Source organism: Vidua chalybeata, chromosome 14, assembly GCF_026979565.1.
Source record: "Vidua chalybeata isolate OUT-0048 chromosome 14, bVidCha1 merged haplotype, whole genome shotgun sequence".
Taxonomy (NCBI): Eukaryota; Metazoa; Chordata; class Aves; order Passeriformes; family Viduidae; genus Vidua; species Vidua chalybeata.
This window is the reverse complement of record NC_071543.1, coordinates 19,199,930-19,224,549: the sequence shown is the minus strand read 5'-3', so window position 1 is coordinate 19,224,549 and position 24,620 is coordinate 19,199,930. Positions and strand designations below refer to the sequence as shown.

The 24,620-nt window shown below is 51.4% G+C and overlaps 2 protein-coding genes across 8 annotated transcripts in view; both read right to left on the bottom strand.

Moving 5' to 3' along the window:
* Positions 1-12,287, bottom strand: part of MCF2 (MCF.2 cell line derived transforming sequence) — a 174,602-nt gene extending 162,315 nt beyond the window's left edge. For all 3 annotated transcript variants that reach the window (XR_008433349.1, XR_008433350.1, XM_053955347.1), the window contains exons 1-3: positions 12,191-12,287; positions 2,379-2,447; positions 1,736-1,850 (exon numbers count right to left, since the gene is read on the bottom strand). Coding sequence is in view for 1 of the 3 variants with exons in the window: in XM_053955347.1 (XP_053811322.1) it covers positions 1,736-1,850; positions 2,379-2,447; positions 12,191-12,245 (239 nt within the window). In the remaining 2 variants the exon portion in view is untranslated. The remainder of the gene's footprint in view (positions 1-1,735; positions 1,851-2,378; positions 2,448-12,190) is intronic.
* A 4,450-nt stretch (positions 12,288-16,737) lies between these two features.
* The window catches only part of ATP11C (ATPase phospholipid transporting 11C), a 54,673-nt gene continuing 46,790 nt past the window's right edge, over positions 16,738-24,620 (bottom strand). The window contains exons 28-31 of one of the 5 annotated variants that reach the window (XM_053955659.1): positions 24,205-24,358; positions 22,170-22,235; positions 21,243-21,338; positions 19,985-20,071 (exon numbers count right to left, since the gene is read on the bottom strand). In XM_053955659.1, coding sequence (XP_053811634.1) covers positions 21,246-21,338; positions 22,170-22,235; positions 24,205-24,358 — 313 coding nt within the window. In that variant the 3' untranslated portion in view covers positions 19,985-20,071; positions 21,243-21,245. Of the gene's footprint in view, positions 20,072-21,242; positions 21,339-22,169; positions 22,261-24,204; positions 24,359-24,620 lie in introns of all 5 variants that reach the window. The other 4 variants (XM_053955658.1, XM_053955661.1, XM_053955662.1 and 1 more) reach the window with 4 other exon arrangements.

The window sequence follows — 24,620 nt, the reverse complement described above, 5'->3', positions numbered from 1 at the left end:
CTTATTTTCCCTTCCAGCTCATCCACACAAGTGCTTTCTGCAGCTGCCTCCTGCCTGCAGCAGTTCCCAGGAATACTAAAAATGCACTTGCCTGCAGACTCACCTTCCTCCTGGCTCTGCTATTAATGCACTCGCCTGGAGGGCTCAGGAGCAGCTTTCTGCAGCCATCTCCTTTATCTAGCAATTATTTCCAGCAGAAGAATGCCTCATGAAATTCAGCTGCCCAAAATACTAGGAACCATTCAACTTGCCCAAATACTACAAACTGACCCCCACGAGGTTTGCTCAGACTGGCACAGGCAGGACACCTGCAGTTCCCTTGCACAGGGTGTGTGGTTTTGATCTGCCCCTGCACATCCACAGCTAAGGAGGTGCTGGTGCACCCTGGTATGTGAGGAGATGAAATACCTCTGGCAGGTAAACATGTACCTCTTTTAGGGACTTTCTGGGCCACAGTCTGAGCTCTAATCCCACGATGTGGTGCTGCTGAGGGATGTGCACACAGGGGCACCAGGTCTGCCACCCTCCCCTAGGTGATGCTTGCCTGGTCACCCGAGCCTTTCAGCTCCAAGGTGTTAGGAGCACACGTTTGTGAGGTGGTCAGGCATTGGGGCAGGCTGTTATGGTGGGAGGAGGAGGAGCAGAGCAGGATGATTAAAGCAGTTTTACTAAAAACACGCTGAACGTGTTTGAATCACCAGCGAGCTCGCAGCTCTCATTAGGTTCTTGATTGAGTTGGACCTATTACAGGGACATCAGGACTGCTCATCATGCTAATGCCAGGGTGTTTACAGTCAGGTGGAATAGGAAGCCTTGGAGAAACCAGACAGAGCTGGGAAGTGCAGATGCACAGACCAGGGCTGCCTGCACAGGATGAACAACACTTGGCAGGGTCCTGCTCCTGCTGGGCCAGTGCTCTGTGGGCCAGGAGCCCTTGAAACCTCAGAGTCCATCAAAAAGAGGACAGAGGAACCAGAGGCTCCTTTTTTTCCTTTTTTTTTTTTTTTTTTTTTTTGAATAGAGGTGCCTAAACACTCCACACTTCTTCCAAAGCAGCTGCTAATGGAAAGCTCCCATCTAGCTGCTGTCAGCCTGCTCTCCCTGCAGGAAGAAATTTGCCAAAACAGGCATTATTCAAGAAAATTAAGGATTCCAGGTAACTGAGTCACCAGGCCCAGCAGCAAGAATTCGGAGGGCCATTAATCTAAGTATACAGCCCTGTGTGAGGCACAGGCAGACTGTCAGCAGCCTAACCCTGACACACAGGCAGGTAATGGGAGCTGCTGCTCTCTGCTGAGCCATCAGCTGTCACGGGGACCCCAAAGGCTTTGTTCTGTAATTAGTCTCTTCCTCTGGTTTCATTTCTCTTTTTCCACAGTAATGACTCTCTATTTGTACACGTCAAAACATTATTTTGCAGCGGCATGGTATATTTAAGTGGTGACACATGCCAAAGCTTGAGGAAAGCTTGCTGTTAATTAGAAACTTAATCAACTAAACGTGTGATACATTCCAGCTGACAGGCCACAGGGATGATGTCCACCCTCCCTCTGCAGTTCCTGGCACATAAAGCACCTCACCTGGACACTGTAAGGCCTTGCATCCCTGTGGTGCTCTGAGAGCTGAAGAAGCCCCCCGGGCCCACACGTGGCTGTGCCCTGCAGATCCCTGGCCAGCCCAGGCAGGACCCCCCAGCTCTGCCCAGCCCAGACCAGAGGTAGCAGGAGCCTCCTACCTCGGGACTGACGTCAGGTACGTCAGCACTTTAGACACGCTCTCCTCGGGCACCTCGTTGAAGCCAGCGTTGTCGGGGAGGGTGATAATCCAAGCCTTGTCCTTCCCCCTTCCACCTGCAAAACACACAGGGATGCTCCCTGGCCACGCTTCCCAGGAGGGCCACGGCAAGCAGCCAGGTCAGAGCACTGCCAGAGGGGTTTTCATCCCCAGAGCAGCAAAACGAAGCCAAGGCTGCCTCTGAGGCCAAGCACAACACACAGGTGCAGGTGCTAGAAACAAATGTACTGAGCAGCAGGCATGTCCTCTATTTACTGAGTGTGCTTCACACAGGACAGCAAAAGAAATCAGAAATACAAGGGCAAGCAAACACACGGGTCTGGAACCTACAGAAATACATTTCACAGCAAAGTGCTTGTTAAGGCACTGAGTGCTGGGAGGTCAGGGTATTTTACAGTGTGGCACGAGACAGAAACCTAACCTGCCTCCATGTTTTATTAACAACATTTCTAGTGGCACTGGATACTACCTGATGGGTAATGGCCTGTGTGAAGTATCACTCTGACAAACAGCAAAGAAGTTTGTCTGGAGTATTTAATTACCACAGGGACAGAGAGAGACCCTGGAGATGTTCTGGTACTCACCAGACAGAAAAGCAAACTCCTTCATCAGATCATCACTGATGTCCTTTGCACAGATGGGTATTGCAGTTTCTGGAGAAAGGGAAAAGCAGCAATCAAAATAAAGCACAAATCCAAAGCAAACACATTTATCAATGTGTTAATCCAAAGGTGGAACCTGAACTTCCCTAAACTACACGTGAAATTGTGTAATAAAGGATATGTGGCTCTTAGAGATGTTATTTCTAATGTTTCTAATGACTCTAACAGGGTGAAAGCCACAAGTCAGCAACAAATGTATTCCACTAAATGCACCAAGGGAGCAGTGCCCCTTAGCTTGAGTGCCCTCCCCTCCCCACCATAGCCAGTGTAAATTTTTGTATTCTGGAGTTAGCAATCCTACTCCCTGTTTTACAAAGTCTCCCAGTGCTTCCCAGCCTTGGCAGTGCAATGGGCTGAGGTTTCTGCTGGGAACTGCAGTGCCCAGGGCTGCTGCTCTGGGAGCAAGGCTGGGCTTTCACACTGTTACAGGCTTTAATTTTGAACAAATAAGCTCCTGAAATCATGCTTTCACCTGGCATGGGGCCACAGACATTGGAGAGGCTGTTGTTCTTGTGTTCAGTTATTAGATTTCTTCCTAATTAAATCATGGCAGAGGCTGTTTCAATACCATATTTAGCACCATGATCATTTCAGAGGCAACGAAGCACATCAGAACAACACACACAGCTTTACCTTGCCCTGGGAGAAGGAAACAAAGACCACACTGACTAAACACAAGAGGAGCTTAAAGCTGGCAGACATTTTTCTGGATTATCTATAAATGGAATGACAGCTAAAAATCAAACATCCTTGTTCCTGCAAATAAATGTTTTGAAGCACATCTATACAGATTAAAGTCCTTGGGCCTTCTGATAATCACATTTTAAACACTGATTATTCCACAGAGTTGGTCCTAGGGAATAATCTTCTGGCTGTTTTAGATCAGACAGGCTGCATACTTCAGCACACTCCAGCATAATCAATATTTATTCTATTTCCCTTTTTTTCCAAAAGCTTTCTGGTCACTTCTGCTTTATCTGAAGATCTTTCAGGCCTGTGCTGGCTGCTGGGTGCTGAAGCACAGCAGCCCAGATGTGTGTGGGGGTACCCTGCCTCCCACAGCCCCAGCAGCCACGGGCTCCCTCCACCCTTCTAGGCACACACACGCTGCTGGTTTTCCCTCCTGTAGGTAAAAATGTGCTTTTTGCTTGTTGAGGATTGAGCCTCAGTCCCACTGGCATCTACAGAAACATTCTTGATTTTAACAGGCCCTAGAATTGGTCGTGGTGAGAAAGAAGTTTGTCTTGCAAAGATATTTCAAATATTTGTCTCTCATTCAACTGCGTCACCCAACTTGAGGACAAGCAGCAGCAAGAGACTTCTTCTCTATTTGTTGATTTTTTTTTTTTTTCCCACCAGGTCAGTGGTTTCATACTGATAAAATTCACATTTAATAAGTCAATGAGCTCCAACACATGAACTAGATGCCATCAAACACGTGTGTCATTGAAAATACGAGACAAAAGCCCATGCTGTGCACACGTGCTGGCCCCAGATCAGCGTGGGGCTGCTGGGTCCACAGGCAGGGTGAAGCCTGGCCCCAAAGCCCACCCTGCCCAGCCCTGGCTTCCCCCAAAATGCAGCAGCCAAGCCACGTGCTGGAACTCCCCCGTGCCTCAAGAGCAGCCACAGCCCCAGGCTGACAGCACATGTGGGTTTTGTTTGGGTTCTGCACTGAAATGAGAGGGATGTGCCAGTCCATGGAGGCTGATCAGGAAACAGGCTGCAGAGAGGAAGTTAACCTTTCCATGCTCAAAAAAAAAAAAAAAATCACTTCATTTAAAAGTTTCACAAGACATTTTCTCACTGAGAACCACCTAACAAGGTGCAGGGAGGTAGGGGGAGTTGGTGCCCATGCTCTGGGATAATCCAACAGGACAGAGGAGCAGGATGCTGCCCTTGGCAAGGTCAGGGCACAACAACAGCCTGATTGTGGTGAGATTAGAGCCGCTCCTCTGCCAGCTCATCCCTGGCACTCACTCTGTGTTGGCCACTGAACTCAACCTCCTGGGCAAATATTAGGGAAGATCGAGGGCTGGCATCAAACCCACGAGTGTGTTGCTGTGCCTGAGGCACTTCCATTGGATGCTGCAATAAATCCTGAACAGAAGCATGACCTTTGTCCTCAAATATTAATCTCTGCAGAAAGAGCAGTGAAAGGCAGTGAGGCACCAAAGACTCTCAAACAAGGCTTCAGCTGATGTTCTGTGGCAGATTTTTTATTTCAGGCCACTCTCGGGACAGTACAGAAAAGACCCCAGGGTACTGCCCGAGCTGGCTATGAACAGCACAGCCAGCCTGCATCTCCTTGGCACATGGAGCAAGTCAGGCTTTCAGGAAACTCCACTCATTCCTTTCAAAGCCAAAAAGGGGCTTTGTGACCATCAGCTGTTACAAAACCAAGCCTGAACCCCCCACACAGCATCTCAGAGCACTCTACAAACTGCTGTCCCCACACAGCTGGCATGACCCCCAGCTTCAGGGTCCTACTAAAAACCAGCAGCATCTGGATGGCAAATTGTCAGGACAGTGCAGTGTCATTTTTACAGGGGTTCTAAAATGGGCATTCATAAAACACTGCTGCAGTTATTACACTCAGAGGCCCCTCTGCAGGGGGAGAGTGTTGCCATGACACAGAGTTTTGGAAGCCAGGCAGGGAAAAGTCAAAGGGGAAATTCAGAGCTCTCTGCCCCCTGAGGAAAGCCAGCGTGGCTCAGCAAGGAGCCCTGCTGAAGTGCCCTGTCCCCATCTCTGTTTGCACGGTGCAGGACATTCCACAGCCCCTCCAGAGGGAGGGATGCACCTCGGCATCACTGCACAGGCTGAGGAGTGAGAACGACGCTCACTGCCAGTGACCACCCCTTGGAGGAGACACGGGCAAGGAGGGGCTGTCATGCAGGGTGGAGGTGTGCAGTGACACCCAGACAGGGGACAGCTCCTGTCCCAGCCCAAATCCCTCTTCTAACACTCAGTTAAACCCTGAAGTGCTCTTAGCAACTCTTCTTTTCTTTCCCAAACTTCAGCAGCTGTGTACCACACCTGCCAAGCTGCTCACACTGACCAAACGCTGTCTGCTGCTATGAAATCCACCTGGAGACAGCTCTGCTGTCAGTGACCAGCAGCAGCTTTTCATCTGGGGGCTGCTGCCCTAGTCCAGGAAACAAAACTGCAGTGAATCAAGTGAAAAGTGTGACAGATCACCTTGAGCTTCTCCATGACCTGCCTGTTCTCAGCTGCTCTGGACACCCAGCAAAGCAGCATTTATTTGGCACTGAGGGAACCCTCAAAGCAGCACAGCTGTAACCTGTTTCCATGTCTCCTGGTGCCTTTCTGGGCTAACTGGGGTAAGCAGCCACGTCTCTCTTGGGCTGCCCAGCAGGGCCTTTGGGGCTGACACCAGCTGTGACACACCCTACCCACAGCAGGGCTTGCAGGACACTGGGGACCTTCAGCGAGCTGGGCTTCTCCCAGCTGCCACAGGGTCCGTGCAAGCCTCCCAGACAGCCCATGGAGCACAGACTGGGGGCGTGCAAGGACTGAGTCAATCCCATCTCTGCTTTGGGCAGGAATGGGAACCGAACTCCCTTGGAGCAGAGTGCCCCAAGCATGAACCAGCACAGTGGGGACAGTGGCCCTCCCAGCTTCTCCTGCTGCAAAATTAAATATTCACTGGGGCAAAGGACAGAAACACAGCCCTGTGTCTGAGGAGAAAGAGCAGTGCAGCACCCCAAAGGAGTGGCCCTGCAGCCCATCCCTCCCTCTGCACACACCATCTCCACAAAGAAGGACAGAGGGAGTTAAGGGGGGGGAAAAAAGCTACCTTACACTGTCTGCAAACTGCCCTGCTGTGAACAGCACGCCTGCCCACCGACCACACAGAGGCTGTGCCAAGTGACCAAGGGCCTGCTCCTGGCTGCAGGGAACAGGGCAGGAGCATGGAGGCAGCCAGGCACTGCCCCTGTGCCCACACACTGCTTCAGGCAGTCCCTCGTGGGGGATCTGTCCCCCACCTGTGTGCTTCCCCAGCAAGCTCACACCTGGAGCAGGATCCTGGGAATAAAGTAAAAATCTGCATAAAAATCTGTATATTTTATACAGGTTTTTATACAGATTTTTAGCCCTCAAAAAGTTACCCAGCGTAAAGCCCAGAAACTCACAGGTATCCACGTGCCCAGAGCCAGCTGCTGTGGGTCTGTCCTGCCCAAACAGGACACACTCACTGCTGGGCACAGGCAGGGCAGGTGTTTACAGAGCTTTTGTAGGATCCAGAGCCAGGAGGGGCTGGCAGCTGGACAGGTGGCACGAGGCTGATGGAGACAGCCCACACATGGCACGTGTGGCACAGGACAGCACACTGTGCTCCCCAACAAGGCTGCTCTGTTCACCCAAGGTGACTTACAGGGCTGCTCCGGGCAGAGGACACACAGCCAAGGTCCTGAGGCTGCTTCCTGGATGGGAGAGGAAACTCTTTGGCAGCCAAGAGCAAATCGTGTCCCCGGTGGCTCCGGTCCCCATCTGGGAACAGAACAGGCACAGTGCCAGCAGGATTTGGTGCTGGCAAAGGGCACGTTTGATGGCAGCCCCCCCCCCCATCAGGCTGCAGGTGTCCGTGGCTGTGTGAGAGCTGGCACACAGGGCACTGCTAAAACCCTGCTGCTGCAGCCTGTTGGACTAACCAGGACACCTGGGTAAACCACAGAATCCCTTGTTTGGGATTCCTTGTTTGTGGCTCCAGCGGGTGGGCCATTCCCCATGCCAAGTGGGCAACTCAAAGGACACATTAGAATATTGATGGCAGAAAGCTTCAGCACCTGTGACTGCTGCAGGTCCCTTTGTCCCCACAGCCCACGGGGACAGCTCGCACCTCTCTGTGGCCAGGGGCTCACGGGAGCTCACCCCAAGCCCTGGCTCAGCCTGCAGGCTGTCTGCAGCCAGCCAAAACCAGGCTTTCCTCTCAAGGGAAAGGGTAGCAATTAGGTTTATTAATGCCTCTTCTTCTGGCAGATGTGATGTATTGATCCTGAGGGAGATGGCCCCTGCAAGGCCTGAAGTCCTGCACGTGGCATGAAAGTCCCACCAGCACTAGTCCATCCCTAGGAGTGATGGCTTGGTCACCTCACCAGGTTCAAGGGCTCCTTAAATTCTCATTTCTCACACTGGGGGGATTTTTAAGGAACAGCTCATTCTATTTTCAAGCTCCTTCTTTTCCTTCTCTCCAAGCACCTGCTCCAGCACAGCGTAGGAAGCAGCACAGATGGTTCTCTCTTCTGACCCAGGGCTGTGCTTCTCCTGCAAGGCCCTCCAGAGCTTGTGTGCAGTCAGTGCCTCAGTGCAGACACATCCCCACCACCCAGGCCCGGGGGTGTGCTCAGTGAGAAACCACACAGCAAAAAAAAAAAAGGAAAGCTTCTGAAAAACCAGAATGACCTTTTCGAAAGGCTTAGACTTAGACACACTGAGGATGAGAGGAAAAAGGCAAAAAAAAAAAAAAAAAAAAAAAAAAAAAAAAAAGGTGCTGTGAAAGGAAAGGAAGAGAAGACCCAGAAAGCGTTAACTGGGCGCAGCTCAGGTTTGAGGAGCATCACACAGGCAGCGTGGCTGACCCGAGGAGGAGCAGCCCAGTCCCCACCTTCCAGCAGGAGCTGAGCCCCGAGCTCAGACAGGGCTGGGACCAGCACAGAGCCACCGGGTCTGGCTCCACAGGCAAGCTGCCAGCCCCGGGGCAGCAGCATCCCCTGCCAGGCTTCCCTCCAGCAGCTGCAGCGGGGAAAGCCTGCCGTGGCAGCAGGAGCACCCAGGGCACCGCTGACGCTCCAAAGCAGCACAGCCTCATTGCTGCTGAGCAGCCACTGCTGCCAGCAGGACAAGGTGCAGCCAGCCAAGGAGCCCAGACAAGCTGCAGGCAGACAAAGATCCCACAGCCATGGAAATGCCGTCCTTGGGCACAGCTCTGGGAGCTGGAGTGAGCAGAGGGTCTGCAGGAGCCGTGCCTGAGCCACGCTGCCAGCCAGGAGGAGGAGGAGGAGGATGTTCAGGGGAGGATAAAAGATCCCCTCCGCTGGAGACCATGGAGTTTTGGGGAGGGAATCTCTTCCAGTTTATATTTAGCAGCTGAGAAACTGGGGAAGCTTTGCTAAGAAAAGGTGAAGCAAAAGCAAATTAAGCAGCAACAGGGCTTAGTTGTTACCTCCTGCTATGCTGTGATGTTTTTCATGTCCAATCAGAAAAACCCCATTCTCATATCACACCAAACTAAGCAAAAACTGGGAATGATAAAAGCCAGCTCCACCATACATGAATTCACGTCAATTGCAAGAAATGTAATAAAAGATTACCAACACCCACTCTTTTGGATTCAACCGCAATGTGGGAGTTGAGAAAAATCTAGTTTCTTGCATTTCTAACATATAGGAGCTTCAAGGTACTTTAGTTTTCTCCTTTTTCCAGTTTCAGTCACTCTTCCCTTACCAAAGAGAGCAGTGCATGTGTTTGCACAGCAGCACCAGGGCACATTTGCCAGCTGTGCAGGCAAAGGCACATTTAACATCTGCCACCAGTACACATCTTCCCAGTCCAAACAATCAGCCCCTAAAACAGAGCCCATTCAACACAAAAGACTCCCAAAACCCAATAAAAATACACAGGCATCAGTAACTTTTCCACCATCATTCAGCACCATGCAGACACTGATTTTTCAAAGAGAAATTCCAGCACAAAGTAACTCCTGGGAGATATTTCAGCAGTAAATCCTGGGGCCCCACTAGCTGCCTGGAGAGGCTGGAATGAAGTTCACTGAGGACACTGGAACAATTTCTTTCACAGCTGATATAGCCAGGAAACTAAAGGATGCAGCCAGGTTCCCCCAGTGGCATCACCCGGAAACCCTACTGTAAAGCAAGGGAAAAGAAACACCATTTTTCCCGAACTGAAAGTGGAAATGCCCGATTCTGGCACTCCCCCACTGAGTAAGAGCACATTTCCAAATCCAGCTAACCTGCTCCTGCAGCAGGAGCAGGCCTGTGCGATGGAAAGTGCGATGGGGAGGGAGGACAGTGCTGTCCCTGCTGGCTGTGTCAGCACCCAGCCCCTGGACAAACACCCCCGGAGCAGCAGGATAACTGTGCTGGGCTGGGCCCCAGGGAGCAGCTCTGCCCAGGACATCCTGACTCACCTCTGCCCTAGGACCACGTCCAGCATCGCCTGGGAGGAAAAAGGGATTCAGAAAACAAGGCAGCCCCACGCAGCCACTGCCACCAGCACTCCTCACACTCCAGCTCCTCTGCCCACCGATTTTCCAATGGCCTTACACCTCCCTGAGCTAGGCGAGCTGCAGATGAGCTGGGCGAGGCCGTGGCAGCAGGGCAGGCTGAGCAGGGACCTGCACTGTGCTCAGCACGTGTCCCCAAAGCCACTGTCACAGCGACACGTGGCTGTCCACAGAGGCTGGCTCGTGGCTGCGGGATTCCCTGCAAGTCCCACCTGCCAAAACCAGAGCTAACAAAGGCTCCCACAGCAGCACAGCCAGGGGCAAGGTCCCAGCTCTGAACCCCATCCATGCACTCTGGGTCTCCAAGCACCCTCTGGTTCAGCGGCAAAGAGAGCGCTTTGGAAAACTCTTTCTTTCCCCCACCATGCTTCACACTTCAGTTGCTCCCTCCCACACAGCCCTGCTGTCACTTCACTTTTGTCCTGGCCCATGAATGATAAGCCATTAAAGTGGTTGTAGCAAATGTGGTGTAGGGAGAGGAAGCACATCCCACCTACTACTGACTGCTCCCAGACTACTACTGCTCTGGGGCCACCCAGAGGGCCTGGGCCAGGCAGGCACAGAGCTTTTGGAGGCTGCTCTGCTTCTGCCATGCTCTGAGGGAGCCCAAGCCATTTTAGAGATGGGAATGGCCATTAAAGGCTTGGGGTTTTTACAGGCTTTTATCTCAGTCTAAGGCAAGTATGGGTGGATCACCTTCTACCAGAAACCACCACCACGTTTCCAGTACTGCTGCTAGAGAAGTGGTCAAAACACAGTCCCAGATCAGGCTGAATGCTCAGAAATCAGCAATAAGGGAAAAGAACTTGTGATTTATTTTTAATCTCATGATTTGAAGAACCTTACTCAACTTTGTCTCTTTCTCAACATTTTATTTTAAGAACCTGTGTGGATGCCAAATCATGGGTCTGGATCCTGCAGCTATAACCACACAAGTGTGCCTTTGTGGGGGTATTTCGGCTCTGTATGACCATTACACAAAGGTCATCTGCCAAAAGCCGGTTAGGAGAGAGGGCTCATGCTCAGAAGAAACCCACTGCCTGCTTTCACCTGGTTCCCAGCACACAGCTCACAGCAAACGTGCACCACCTGTGTCCCCATCACCGTGTCACCAGCCCCTGCTCCAGCAGCGTGGGTGTTCCATGCTGACAGCAGCACAAGGAGCATTTAGTCACATCCACTCAAGCACATCCTTTGCTAACTGACCATGGCCACCCCTGCCTGCATTTATCTGCTCCATTTTAGGGTGCAGGGAAAGGAACAGGGTCAGGTGGGCAGGGCAGCCAGAGCAGAATTTGCTGCTGGCAGCAGCTCAGAAGGGCATGGACACACACAGCTGCTGGGAAGCAGGTGACACGTTGGTAGAGTCCTCACCTGTGACCCAGCCCCTGACAAATTCCTCCTGCACCCCCAGCTGTGCCTGGCAGAGATGTCAAGAAAGCTGGCATTAGACAGGAAGCTTTTTTGGGGTCAGTGTGTCTTTTTGGTGCCCGGCACAGCTGCAAGCACTGTGCCAGCTGCAAGCAGCCGAGGAGTGATGGCTTTGCCTGCTTCCAGCTCCTGACAAGGTGTGCGTGCTCCAGTGAGGCTGGAGTCACCCGAGGGGCCACCCCTTCCTGGCTGAGGAAAGACCTCACTGCAAAAATACCTGTAACTCCCCTCAGGAAAGCAGGAAAAGAATGAAAAAGTGAGGGCTCCGCACAACTTCTGAGCAGATCGCCGTCCATCAAAGGAAACGTGGCTGAGGCAGCTATGGCCTGGCATAAGGATCAGATTGCATCTGCTTCTCACGTTCAGGGTGTGCAGCCACGGAAGCACAGCCGCTTCAGGACAACGCCACATTCCCGGCACAACCGGCCGTCCAGAGGTGCTTGGGGACCGAGGCACACGGGAGGGGGGACGAGGTGTCCGTCAGAGAAGCACGCCTGACGCACATCTCCTGCTTCCCTAGCTCCGAGCCGGGAACGGGCAGGCGGGGCCAGCAGGATGAGGTACAGCTTCCCAGGGAAGAGGTCTTCGGTTCTGGCCACGGGAACCCGCGCCGGGGGCTCGCACTGCCGGCATCCCCTGCCGCCGGCAGCGCCTGGGCTCTTCACCGGCGCTCCGAGCCGCGCTCCCGGCGACACGTCGGGGAACGCCAGCAGCGGGGGGACGAGGCTCCTCCTGAAACCCCGGGGCCGTTCCGCACCCACCGGGCCGCCCGTGGCGTGACCAACAGCACAGCGGCTCGCATCCTCAGCACCTCGGATCCGCGAGCGACGGACCCCGCCGAGGCTCCCGCGGGCGGCGGCACCCGAGCGCGGAGAACGCGCCCGGCACCGGCACCGGGGAGGGACGGCCGGGGACACACGGGGCACCTACGGGCACACCTGCCCGCGGTGCCGCTGCCCCCACGGGTGTCCGGGGAAAAGGCGCTGTCCCCCCCCGCCGCCCGGACACCGGCGAGCCCCGCCGGCCCCGCACTCACCGGCGGCGGCCTCCAGCAGCGCGGCGGCGCGGAGCAGGCGGTAGTAGCGCTCCATGTCCCCCGCCGAGGTGCCCCCCGGCGGGGGCCCGCCCGGGGCCGGGGCCGGGGCCAGGGCCATGCCGCGGGCAGCGCTCCCCGCCGGCAGCGCCCGCTCCGCGCCCCGGGCCCGCCGGGCGGGGCCGCCGCCTCTGCCCGCCCCCGGGCCCGCCCCGGCCCCGCCCCGGTACCGGCGCTGGCCCCGCCCTGGTACCGGCACGACCCCGGTACCGGCACTGGCACCGCCCCGGTACCGGCACTGGCACCGCCCCGATACCGGCACCGCCCCGGTACCGGCACTGGCACCGCCCCGGTACCGGCGCTGGCCCCGCCCTGGTACCGGCACTACCCCGGTACCGGCACTGGCACCGCCCCGGTACCGGCACTGGCCCCGCCCTGGTACCGGCACTACCCCGGTACCGGCACTGGCACCGCCCCGGTACCGGCACTGGCCCGGCTCCGCCCCGGTACCGGCACCGCTCCGGTACCGGCACCGCCTCGGTACCAGCACCGGCACTGCCCCGGTACCGGCACTGGCCCCGCCCCGGTACCGGCACTGCCCCAGTATCAGCACTGGCACTGCCCCGGTACCGGCCCCGGCCCGGTATCAGCACTGGCACTGCCCCGGTACCGGTACCGGTACTGGCCCCGCTCTGGTACCGGCACTGCCCCGGTACCAGCACTGGCCCCGCCCCGGTACCGGCGCTGGCACTGCCCCGGTACCGGTACCGGTACTGGCCCCGCCCCCGCCACCTCCTCCCACCGGCATTTCTTTCCCCTTTTTTTTTTTTTTAGCCCCTTTCCCCGATTTTTCCTTCCTGGTCTTCTCGTTTGTTTCCTTTTTTTCTGCCTTTTTTTTTTTCCCTCTTCCCCCTCCCCTTTCCTCTTTTCCCCTTTTTTTCCTATTTCTGTAGTTTATTCCCTTCCCTCCCTTTTCCCCTCTTTTTTCCTTTTTTCTTTTCCCCCTTCCCCCTTTTTTCCATTCCCCTATTTTTCCTCTTTTGCCCCCTCTTTTTAGTCTTTTTTTCCAGTATTTCTTCCTGTTCCCTCCTCTGCTTTTTTCTTCCTTCTCCCCCTTTTTCCTTCCTCTCCCTTTTCCCCTTTCTTTCCTTTTCCTCCCCCTTTATTCCTTTTTTTGTTCTTTAATTTACCACTATACCCAGTGCCCCCCAGCAAACCACCCTGCAGCTGGATTTACTCCCTGCCTTAGTGCCTATAGCACTTCTGTAGGGAAAGAAAAAAAAAAAGGAAAAAAGGCATTTCCATCCACTGCAAGCAGCATTCTAGCAAATTCCTTGAACGATTTATGAGAACTACATTAAACTGTCCTACAGCCAGTGCTGGCCAGAGCTCCAGGCACAGCACTGGGCTGACCCATCATTCTCAGTTTTCCTGATGCTGAGGTTCAAACGATGCCAGCTCACTCTCAACAGGAGCCTGAGCTGCCCAGGAAGGCAGCATGGAGAAGTAGATGTTCCTGTTTTTCCAAAACAACCTTTTAATTATGCTCTTTGCTATAATAGCAGCCTTTTTCCAACACTTCAGCAGCCAGGGCTATTAATTAAAGAGCCGTGGTCTAACAGTGGTAATATAAAACCCAGCATCTTTTGGTAGACCTCTTCTTACACTAATACAGAATTTTTCAAGGAAAAACAACCCATTCAGCCAGCGCTCCTTGGTCATGACACAGCAGGTTCTCACTGTCATACAGTTTGGATAGATGACTTTCTGTCTGGTCACAAAGCACTTCTTGTGTGACAGGGAGAGTTCATGTGCAGTTCCTCATGAAAAAAATCAGTCTGATACACAAGGCTGCAAGTCAAGGAAGAGCCCTGCCACATTCCTGCCGTATTCTTATCACAGGAACGCTGTTTGTCCTAAACTGCCAGGGCTCTGGGAGAAATGGGACCATCCAAGTGCTCAAAGTCCCTGTCTTGCTCCACCAGCGTGCAGGGGATGCTCTGCTGGAGCTGGGACTCATCCCCACTGCGTGTCACACACCACCTCTGACACAGGACTTTGGGAAAATGAACCTACCCAGCAGAAGATGCAGCTGTCGCCCCCCAGGTTTCGCAATCAATCCGTTTCCTGCTCTCTGGAAAAAGCTGCCTCCACTCACACTGCAGGGCAACTGCTCATGGCTCTTGTGGCCACTGAGCTTCCGGGCTTGGAACCCTGGCTGCTGCAGAGCCTCCTTTGGGGCATCTCACTACAGACGCCCAGCTGCCCCAGCGAGGCATTCCACATCATCCAGCTGCCCACATTTTACACTGCCAGCAGCTCCCTGGCTCCTCCAGAGCCAGCTGCACCCTCTGCCTGCCCAGGAGATGATAAACTGAGAGAGAAGCAGCAAGGAGACAGATTAAAAAGGAAACAATGCCAGCCAGAAACATGGCAGTTCCTTTTTCAGGGATCTCCTGTCCAGGCCCCATAGCAGTGTTCAGCACTCTGAGGGTGGCACATACAAGCTGGTGTGTGAGGGGCAAGAGCCCTTTAAAGCTGTGGAAAATCTTGACAGCACCTGTTTGCAGAGATTTATTTCATGTGGGTGCAATGCCTCATCCTTAAATCTAATCTTAGGGAGAAGCTGTAGGAAGAATTCCAACTAATTTCATTAATTCCAGATCAGGGGCTGAAAAAACCCACTCAAACAAGATTCTAAACCTCTTATAGATGAAAAAAAAACCACCATTTTTTTTCCCTTTCCCAGATTAAGGCTAGAAGGTTGGGTTGAGACTGGAGCCATTACTTGGATTTGAGAAATCACCCTTCAAAAATACCTGTTCAGTCAAGTGCTGAGAACTGGAAAAACAGAGTGGCTAAACACAGGTTAGAGTCAGAGTGATGTCCAAGGGAATTGCTCACCTCTGCAGTAAGCACAGCCACAGCAAACTACTTGTGCAGAAGAGCAATTAACTGCAGGCTGGTTTTCATGAACAGGGATTTTAGGAGGATTTCTTGTGCAGACAGCAGCATCACTGCCCAGTGTGGCTCTTCCCAAGCTGGTCCACGTGGAGCAGACCCTGGCAGGAATCCTGGCCCCACTGAAGCCAGCCATACCTGCACAGATTTAATCAGGAGGAGGATTTCGTGTCTCCTACTTGAATGTGAAAATAAAAAAGGGCTCCACTCTGCTCTCCCACTCTCGCTTTCCCCCACGTCAGTCAGACCTGCCTCATTTGTTGGTACAGCTCCTGGTTTTGGAAAGGAACACTCACAGGTGCACACACACACACCCTTTCTCCAGGCCACTGTGTATTTTCCAGCTTAGCAGGTTATCCCCAGACGTGTGAAAATGTAGGCAGCAAAGCCCAATGCCAGCAGTGAGAACGCTGTGGATGCATGTCCTGCAACAGCTGCAGGGGCACAGCGAGGGACAGGGACACCATGCCCCCTCCACGTGCCAAGAGCCCTCACACGCCAGCAGCCTGACCTTCAAAAATTGCTGTCCTTGTTAAAAATCACCTTACAACCTGACGTTGCTTCTCCTTTCTAACAAGAAGGGCTACGTGGGTGTTTTAAATGCTAATTTTGGTGCTTTCTGAAACACTCGGTGACCTGCGGTCATCTCCCATCGCTTACATTTACAGCTTTTGTCCTGGGCAGCCAGCTCGGAGTGAAATCCCCTTCAGACATTTCCACTCTCACTCACTGGTGCTATTAAGACTCTCAATGCGTGTCTCTGGTTTCCAATAGTACGAGCTGCTGGGGAAAGGTTAGAGTTTGTTTTAAATAGCTCAGCCATCTGTCCTGCGGTGCCTGACGGGAGCTGCGGGGATCGAAGCAGCCAAAACAGAATTTTTCAAACTGTCAGCTTCTCATTACAAACACTTCAGTTTGAAACAGACCCGTGTCCTTAAAAAGAAAGTTAAGTCTATATATTTCTTGTGCATTACACAAACACTGCGAGTCGTGCTTTAGCAGTTTCCCCCGTGTTGTTGGAATTTCATCAATGCAAACATTGGGCCTGAACCTCACCGGCACCAGGCACTTTGCAAACCTCATTTGGGTACTTCGAGGCTTTGAACTAAAAAATACTTATTTGTTACAGGCAGCCACGACACAGAACCAAGAACCAAAACAGAGCAATAAGGAAAACACTTTGTGAATGGAAATCAGGCACAGGGACCTACATTTTTATCAGCCAGTTCCTAAGTGTCAGCTGAAGCCCTGGGTTCACCTATTCAGAAAATGAAATCAATTTATTCACTTAATTCACAGGATTCACTTTCAGAATTAAACATTCATTTTGAGGGAAATGAGTTGAGAGCACACAGGCCAGCTATGTGCAGCAGCTGATACCCACAATTGCTAACACACTGCTGGAAAAATAAAAATGTATGAGAAGCAAGCAGTATTTCCTTAGGCAAATGCTGCTCCTCATCAGACAAGCAAGCTGGCAGCTACCCCACTGTGAAAATGCTGATTGTCCCCCCAGTACTGCCCTGGAAAAGCCCACACAATCAATCACCCCCTAGGAGTATCCAAGGAGATGAGAGAGACAACAAATATGTATTAATCAGAACAACATACCAAAGTTTATTGATTACTTCAAACAAAAGTTTCTGTAATGAAAAAAGAGCAAGTTGCATTCATAAAAGGTAACATTCACATTCAATTTCCTTGATATAAAGCAACATAAATGTATAAAATTGCATTTAAGTGAAAAAAATGTAAGGTTGCAGTCCTTTTTCTTTGCAAGAAGCTGAAAATGTATCTGCTCATTGCCTGTATATAATTTACATTTTCTATACACTACATGGTTTTTTTAAAAAATTCATAGCTGGGAAATTGGATAAATGGTGCAGTATTAGGAAAGTTTTTCAACTGTGTGTATACAAATTCAATTTGAAGCTTTTATGCAATTCCAAGTCATTTATAATATTCTCATAACGATTAGGATTAGTTTTTGAGAAGTCGCTATGACTACACCAAGCTCCACTGTTACCACATAAGAGTTTTAGAGGGAACCTTAATTACTTTCCTTATCTTTCAGTGTCACTAGTCAGTGATAAAACTTCAACAAATTATTATGAGAAAACCCCAGCCTTTTTTCCTTCAAGTTTCTCCACCGAAAAGCCTGTACTGACCTTTTACTGCACCTGGCGAGCACCGTGAGCCATCAGGGAACACGAGCACCCACCACTGCATCCCTGTCCTGCTGCCTCACACCTTCCAGCCCCTACCAGCACTTCTTCTGCCCCTCTCTCACCTCAGAAGGGCTCCCCTGATTTCACAAGCCACCCACAGCAACCAGAATTATGGTTTTGCCACTGCTGAGTGACGAGGATCAGCTCTTCTGCAGGACCAGGGCAGCCTGGCTCTCCTGGCACCCAGCACTACACCAGTGCACTATCTGAAGATCCAAACCCAAGAAAAACTGCATTTTCCCCCAAAAGAGCTGCTATTCAAGACATTCCATGTGAATTCCACCCCGACCTTGGGTTTGAACACACAGCTATTGCAATGGCTTGTTCCAGCTGGAGACAGGACACTTGGAAATGCCAAGAGAAGGATCTGGTTCTCAGAGGGCTCTGTCTTGGGACAGGCAGCAGAAATTACCCTGGTTACGTGACTATTTGAACAGTTCACACACACGTCAGGCTCCACTGCTCCCACTGACACCACCAATGGAATTCCAGGGGAACAGACTGACCCTTGGAGCAGAGCATGACACAAAAACTGAGAAGCAAGGTGTCATGCTTGGGACCATTCGGGCTTGGAATGGTTTTGAATCACAGGAATTAGGCATTTTAGTGCCCATTTTTTAGAAGTTATGTAAACACAAGTCAGCAACCGTGTATTTAAGGAGAATGGTTAGATTTGGCATATAGAGCTTATCTTCATTGTATTCATCGTGTACTTGATCTGTAGGCACCACATTTCTGCAAGAAAAGCTGAGCACAGGACAACGTCTGCAAGTTGAATTCTAGGTCTGTGAAATGAGCTAGGAAAACAGGGAAAAAAAAAAAAAAAAAACCAAACCAAAAGAAGAAAATGAAAGCTTTGCCCATGGGACACATGCTGGCAGTGCAGCTCCTGCCTTGCATGCAGCGAGGAGCTGAGCCGCGCTCGCTGGCACCACCCGAGCTGAGGCCAGTGCAGAGTGTACAGTCCAGTGGTGCTGTCCATCCGTCCCCTGCCGTGCTGGGCGATGGCAGAGCAGCCACAGGGGCTGAGCACCCCCCTCTCCTGCTCAGGTAAGGCCCATCCAACCTCCTCAGGATGCACGAGAGAATTTGCCAGCAGCTGAGCCGCACCAGCTGCGGCCGAACCGCAGGGATGGCAGCCGGAGAGCAAGACTTGGTTCTTCCAAAAATTAACAGTCTGCAGTTCAACAAGATTTGGTGAGGGGAATGTTCTGTGCAGTCCCAAATTGTTCTGTTGACATGACACAAAGCTGAGCGAGCGGGAGCCAAACCCAGCGGCAGTGCAGAGCTTGCTGCTTCTGAAACCAGCCCCGAAGCTTCTCGCAGGAGCTCCTCTGGGGGACACCAGCACGAGGGAGGGACTGTCACACCAACCAGCAGGGGCACACGGGCTGCTCTGTCACTGCTCCTGACTTAACACAAGAGAAGCTGCTCTTTCCACACGTGAAGTATCAGAGAAAAAAAAGAATACTGAGTCAGGCATCTCACCTTTGCTGTGCAGAACCTAAAGAGGAAAGTTCCTACCACCATGGTACAGGTAGATTTAAAAAGAACATGCCAATTTAAAAAACAAAATGTAAAATGAAATCAGGTTCATGTACTCAATTTTAAACTGTCTTCTTTTTTCTTAGTGCAAATAACTCAAGATGCAGTTTTATACACCCACAGGTTGACAGGCACAGCCCATGTCCCTGGGATCAGCCAAGGACTACGCTGTCCCTCAGGCCTTGGAAGTGTTGGAGAGCCTGCACAGTGCAGCAATGCAAGCACAGCCACAGGAGCCTGGGCACTGGGGCTCAGAGTCTGGCACAGCCCAACTTCTGGGATTTCCTTTTTTCCCCCACGGAAACTTCCCTCCATCACCAACAGCCACAAAACAACCTTTCCTTCACTCTCCAGCAGGAACAAACCCATCAGCAAACTGGTTGTGGGAGGATGCTCTGGCACTTCTCAGCACTGCAGGTCTTCACGTGGACACACCACAGACTGCTTCCAGCTCCACCTGGAGGAGAGAGTGGCAAAGATTTCTCCCGAATTTCCAGCTGATCCTGCCGCGTGCATCTGGGAACCCACGGCTGGGAGGGGGCAGCACGGCCCCAGCACCAGGAGAGGGGCTCCAGGGCCACATCCTCCTTCTGTGTGAGGGGAACAGCCTCTTCCCAGTGCCTTCGGGGGGCCGGGGGGGAACGCCACTGGGTTGAAGCCTGTGCTACTTCTTTGGTCAGGCAGAGCAGGAGCTTTGAGCAGCCCTGCTGCTCTCGGGCAGATCTGCAGCGGGCACAGGAAGCCTCGTGTGAAACGGGGCTGGCACTGCACGCTTGCACTTCAATCCATGCTGTTTTGGGTGAGCTCCTAAAGATGTTTCTCGGCCTCCAGTGATGTAGGATTTGGCAGAATTGGTTTTTCTGGGAGGGCAGGGAAGCCTCAAGACCAAAGACTAACGGGTAGCGTGGGGCCAGTGCCCTGGCTGCTCTCCCAGCATGGCTGCTCACAGTCCTTGGTTCTATCACAGGTCACTGCCAGGTTAAACCATGGGTTTCCTACAGCATGGCAATGTGCAGTGTTTGTGTGGAGCACTTTAAGGTATCCTGAGAGGATATCTTTCTGCCAAATTAGTAACAGCATCTTCAGCCTTCACATAACCATTCTCTATACGTTTGTATGACACTAACACAGGCAGATCAAAGGGGCCAGCCTGAAAAAATCAGAAGGAGAACAAACATGTATTGCAACTGTTACATTCCCAAACCCATAAACCTTTTCCTGGGTTATTAAAAAAAAAAAAATATATATATATAGGAGAAGAAGAATGATTAGGCCATGATAAAAGTGCCAAATATCATTCACAACCAAGTAATCAGATGATAAATCGATTTTCACAATTTGCAAAGTGCTAAAAGTCTAAAAGTGGCATCTGCCCCACTGTCCCCTGCAGCTCCTGCTCTGTGCTGGTCCAGCCACCTCCCACACCAGTCTGCACCAGTATGTGGTGGTGGAGAGCACCACCTAATGCCAGTGGGGAAGGACTGGCTGCACAGGCTGGGTGCCAGCTGCACTGAGGCCTGGCAAGGCTGGCTGCTGGCCCTGCCATGCCCATAAATCTGATTTCTTTAGCAGCAGGTGTGGGCACAAAGGTGCCAGGGGTCTGTAGATAGTCTGCAGGTTTATGTTTGCAGCAGCCACCACACATAACATCTCCCCTAAATGCAGAATTGTGAATTCAATTAGGCACTTTTACTTTTTTATTCTGCTATTGGCTTACTACAAAGTTTAAAATCAACTCATTCAAGGATGCTCTGGGTGTGTGTGCAGACACACAGACACCGAGACATGCCTCTGTCCCATGTGCTGACACACAGATAAGTACACGTGTTTAGTTTCCATCTGTGCAGATGAATTAAAACATACTTATTTCTATCTGACAGAACAGCATGCACCCTAGAGAAAGGGATTTTGGTACAATTCAGATGCAATACTGGAATCATTTTAACAACTGAGTTTTCCATCCTTCACTGTAAATGTATCAAGTGTTAGCTCTTCTAACCAGTGTTAGCACAATTCAGGCTGCACTCTCAAATTAAATGTGCTAACATTCGACTGAAGTAGCAGTTAGATTGAAAGATTTGTTTACATATTGCCAAATATTTGAAAGGATCTGCACAGATATGGGATTCTGAAGAAGCTGGATAGTACAACATGCCCAAGTTAAAATGCATCCCAAGCATTGCATCTCCATTCCACAAGGACAGGTGCCCCACACCGACAGCCAAGAGGATTACAAGAACCATGGTTTAATTGATTTGGAGGGGGTTACATTTGGTTAATGGATGCCTTCACAACCATCCCAACTCCTCCGGACAGGGTACCTGTTACAACACATTAGACTCATCTGAGAATGCTCTTAAAAGGAGTGGTGTGACAGAAGGTCTGGCCGACAATGAATCAGGAGCCTTCCTGCTGCTCTGCAACAGCGAGGCAAAGAGACTTATAGCACACGAGAGCTCAGCCTGCCTGGCTCACACAATGCAGCACACACAACCCCTCGCACAGCTCCACCATTTCATGAAGGATGGGCCAAACACACTGTGACTAGCACTGGGTTTGCAGTGCAACAGGCATGGGAGGAATTCAGAAACCGGCCCAGCTCCCCACGGCGTTTGGGGATCTATGCTTCAGGGGGGAGGACACCCCTGATCTCCACACAACTGGTATTCTTAGAACAGCAAGTAATGGTGGAATGTGCCGTGAATCCAAACACTAGGGACATGCAATCCAGGTGCTTTGCTGTGGGTGACCCCACCAGCCCCACGGGCAGCAAGTCCAAGGCTACCCCTCGATGTGAGGGCTGTGGCTTAATCACACACACAAAGAACAGCAGCAGCACTGACAAACGGGATGGACCGGGCAGGCTGGGCACTGGGGGAGCTCCTCCTAGGTCAGACAAGTCATCCAGAGGACTGCCAACATCAACTCCACCTTGTCCCACTCCTATCTGATCCACTGACACAAAACTACAGCAAGGAAGGAGAGTGTAACCAGCTTTGTCTGTGTCCACCTCACTTGGACACCCTGAGCACGACCAGCTCACCCACCTGAGGAGCAGCAAGGGACCCAAGGGGAAGAGACAGACGAAATATTTAAGCAAAAGATTGAAATTAAGGCAGAAGGTGGGGAAAAGCAAGGTTCTGCTGCGTGAGCAAATCTAAAGGTGGGTTTTCAGGAGTTAGGCATCAGAAGGAAGAAAAAAAAAGCAGTCGAGCAAGCAACACATTGCGACTCAGAAAGGAAATCACCTTATTCACTCCAAGAAAAGCTGTGATTGCTGGAAGTTTGAGAAAGCATGAAGATAGTGGATGTTCCTGAGGAAGGAAGGCGCTTCGTTACCTAGTTCACAACAGCACAAAAGACAGAAAATTGCAGTACAAGAAAGAGAAAGGCAGAAACCAAGGAAAACACAAATGCGCCTTGCAGTTAAAAAAAACAAACAGAACCAAAACAAAATAAAAACAACCACCACATTACCACACAGAAAATTTAATAAAGGCTGAGCAGAGCTGATGTGCTGTGCTATAGGAAACTGGGGGTGAATCCCTGTCCCACAGGGATCAAGGGCAAATGCCCAACAACCTGGCCTAAGTCTGTCCTCCCCTTCCAGAAGGGACCCTTGGCCACCAAGTTGTGGTTCAGGCCCCCATACAATGTCCCTAATTTTGTTTTTCACTGTATGCTTCCCTTGGGACACTGATCTTTATTTTATTTCAATATTAAGGTCAAGATTCTCAACAAGGGTTTTGATTTGAAATTATCTACCTGGTCCTAGATGCCTTTACAAATCAGGCAGCTGACTTTGGTGTCTTATGGCTGACACAGATATCCAGAGCTGGTATCTCCTTCAGGCACTTACAATAAAGCTCCTACTCAAAACGTACATTTAAATATGGCTCAGCCTGTGCTTAGTTTGGGATGCACATCTGAAGAGACTTTTCTAGTTGACACTCACTTTGCTTTGCTGAGTGATTTCACAAGAGCCTTTGTTAAATGAATAAAAAGCACTCTTGAAAGTAAGTATTGCAAGAGGGGATGGAACTTTGGTCAGCAGTTGAAGGCAAAACCAGATCACCTCCCAGGTGGGTTGAGCTGGGGCTCAGAAATCCCCAGGTCATCCCTCCAGGGCACTGTCCCCAAACTGTCCTCTGTCTGCAGCTGAGAGCAACTCTCTCCCAGCCTATTCAACAGGGGTGCCCAGCTAGAAACTGTTAAATCATACTCAAGTGGAAGAAGTTACATGGATCCTCACAAAACACAACCACAGCTCTCCTACCATCTCTACTGTTTGCAACTTCAATGATGCCCCATCCCTGGAAGTGTCCAAGGCCAGGCAGGATGGGGCCCTGAGCAACCTGATCCAGGGAATGGCATCCCTGCCCGTGGCAGGGGCTGGCACTGGGTGATCTCTAGGGAGCCTTCCAACCCAAACCCTTCTGTGACTCCTTCAGTGACCAGGCCTGGGGCTACCTCACTGCATGTGAGCCCAGCCCGTGTCCCTCAGCTGTGCCCTACTGCAGCCCAGGGCAAGAGGCCAGGGCTGGCTGGCAATTCCCACAGGCTGGCCCAGGGCAGGACGTGCTGATGCTGCAGGGCAGGAGAGCTGCTGCAGCAGGGGGAGCAGGGCCAGGGGAGCAGGGGCTGCCCCTGGGGGCCAGCAGAGACAAGGGGCAGGGGCTCAGCACAGCAAGTCTGGCAGTGCTGGCCTTCACCACTTGCAGCAGCAATGGAGAAAACTTTTTAAGAGGTTTCCCCTTCTAAAGGGAGCCCTGCTCCCCAGCAGTGAAGGAGAGCTGTTAAGAAACCAGGGAGCTTCCAGGGGGAGTGACCATCATGGTCTGAGCCTCTGGTCAGTTATGCAGGATGGGCAAATGTGACAAGGCCTGACCCTGCTCCCACTGCACCAGCACTGAGGACATACCCGGGGAGCATCCTGCTTTTTTGACACAAAAGCAAGCAGGTTTTTTCAGGACAAGATAAAGTGTGTTTGGTGATCAGTTCAGGCTGGGCAAGGCTTCTGCACTTCTCTAGGAGACACCACATTCCCACCCAGGGAAGGCACCTAAGGAAAGGCACAGATTGACTCTCTCCCTGCTACAGATCTAGGCAGTATTTTTAGAATAACTTCTTGATATTTCTGGCATGTGAAAGAGCAAGACAAGACTCTAAAAAGCCTTCCTTGAGATGTGAGTGGTACGTGGTATTGTTAGAGGTTCATCTGGTGCCTGAGGGTAAGAACAGTCTTCCTAAAAATACAGTGTGATACATCATCTTGTTCCTTACCTGATGATTTTTCTCTTTTATATTTTTTAAAACTATTAGAAGAATTTCTGGGAAAAGGCTGATAAAGATCAGGAGAATTATTGCCAGCCATGTGGAAACAGAAGTCAGCATATGAGCAAATACAAAATACATTCTTTGCTGCTTCAAGAAAGGCCTGAAAAAGAAAGGATACAAATAAGTTCTGGTTAACATGGGTTTTCCAAGAAGATCAGAATCAAAGGAGACTTCAGGTAAAGCTATTAGCAGTTATGCCTCCCTTTCAGACAGAGATGGATACAGCACAGAAACACACTGTCCATCTTTCTCCTAATCCATCTCCTGCCTCCAGCTGCACTGTTCCTGGAATACTGCCATGATCCATTTTGCATCTTCCACATCTGTTTCTTTTCAGGGTGGGAAGGGATTTGAATTTAGCC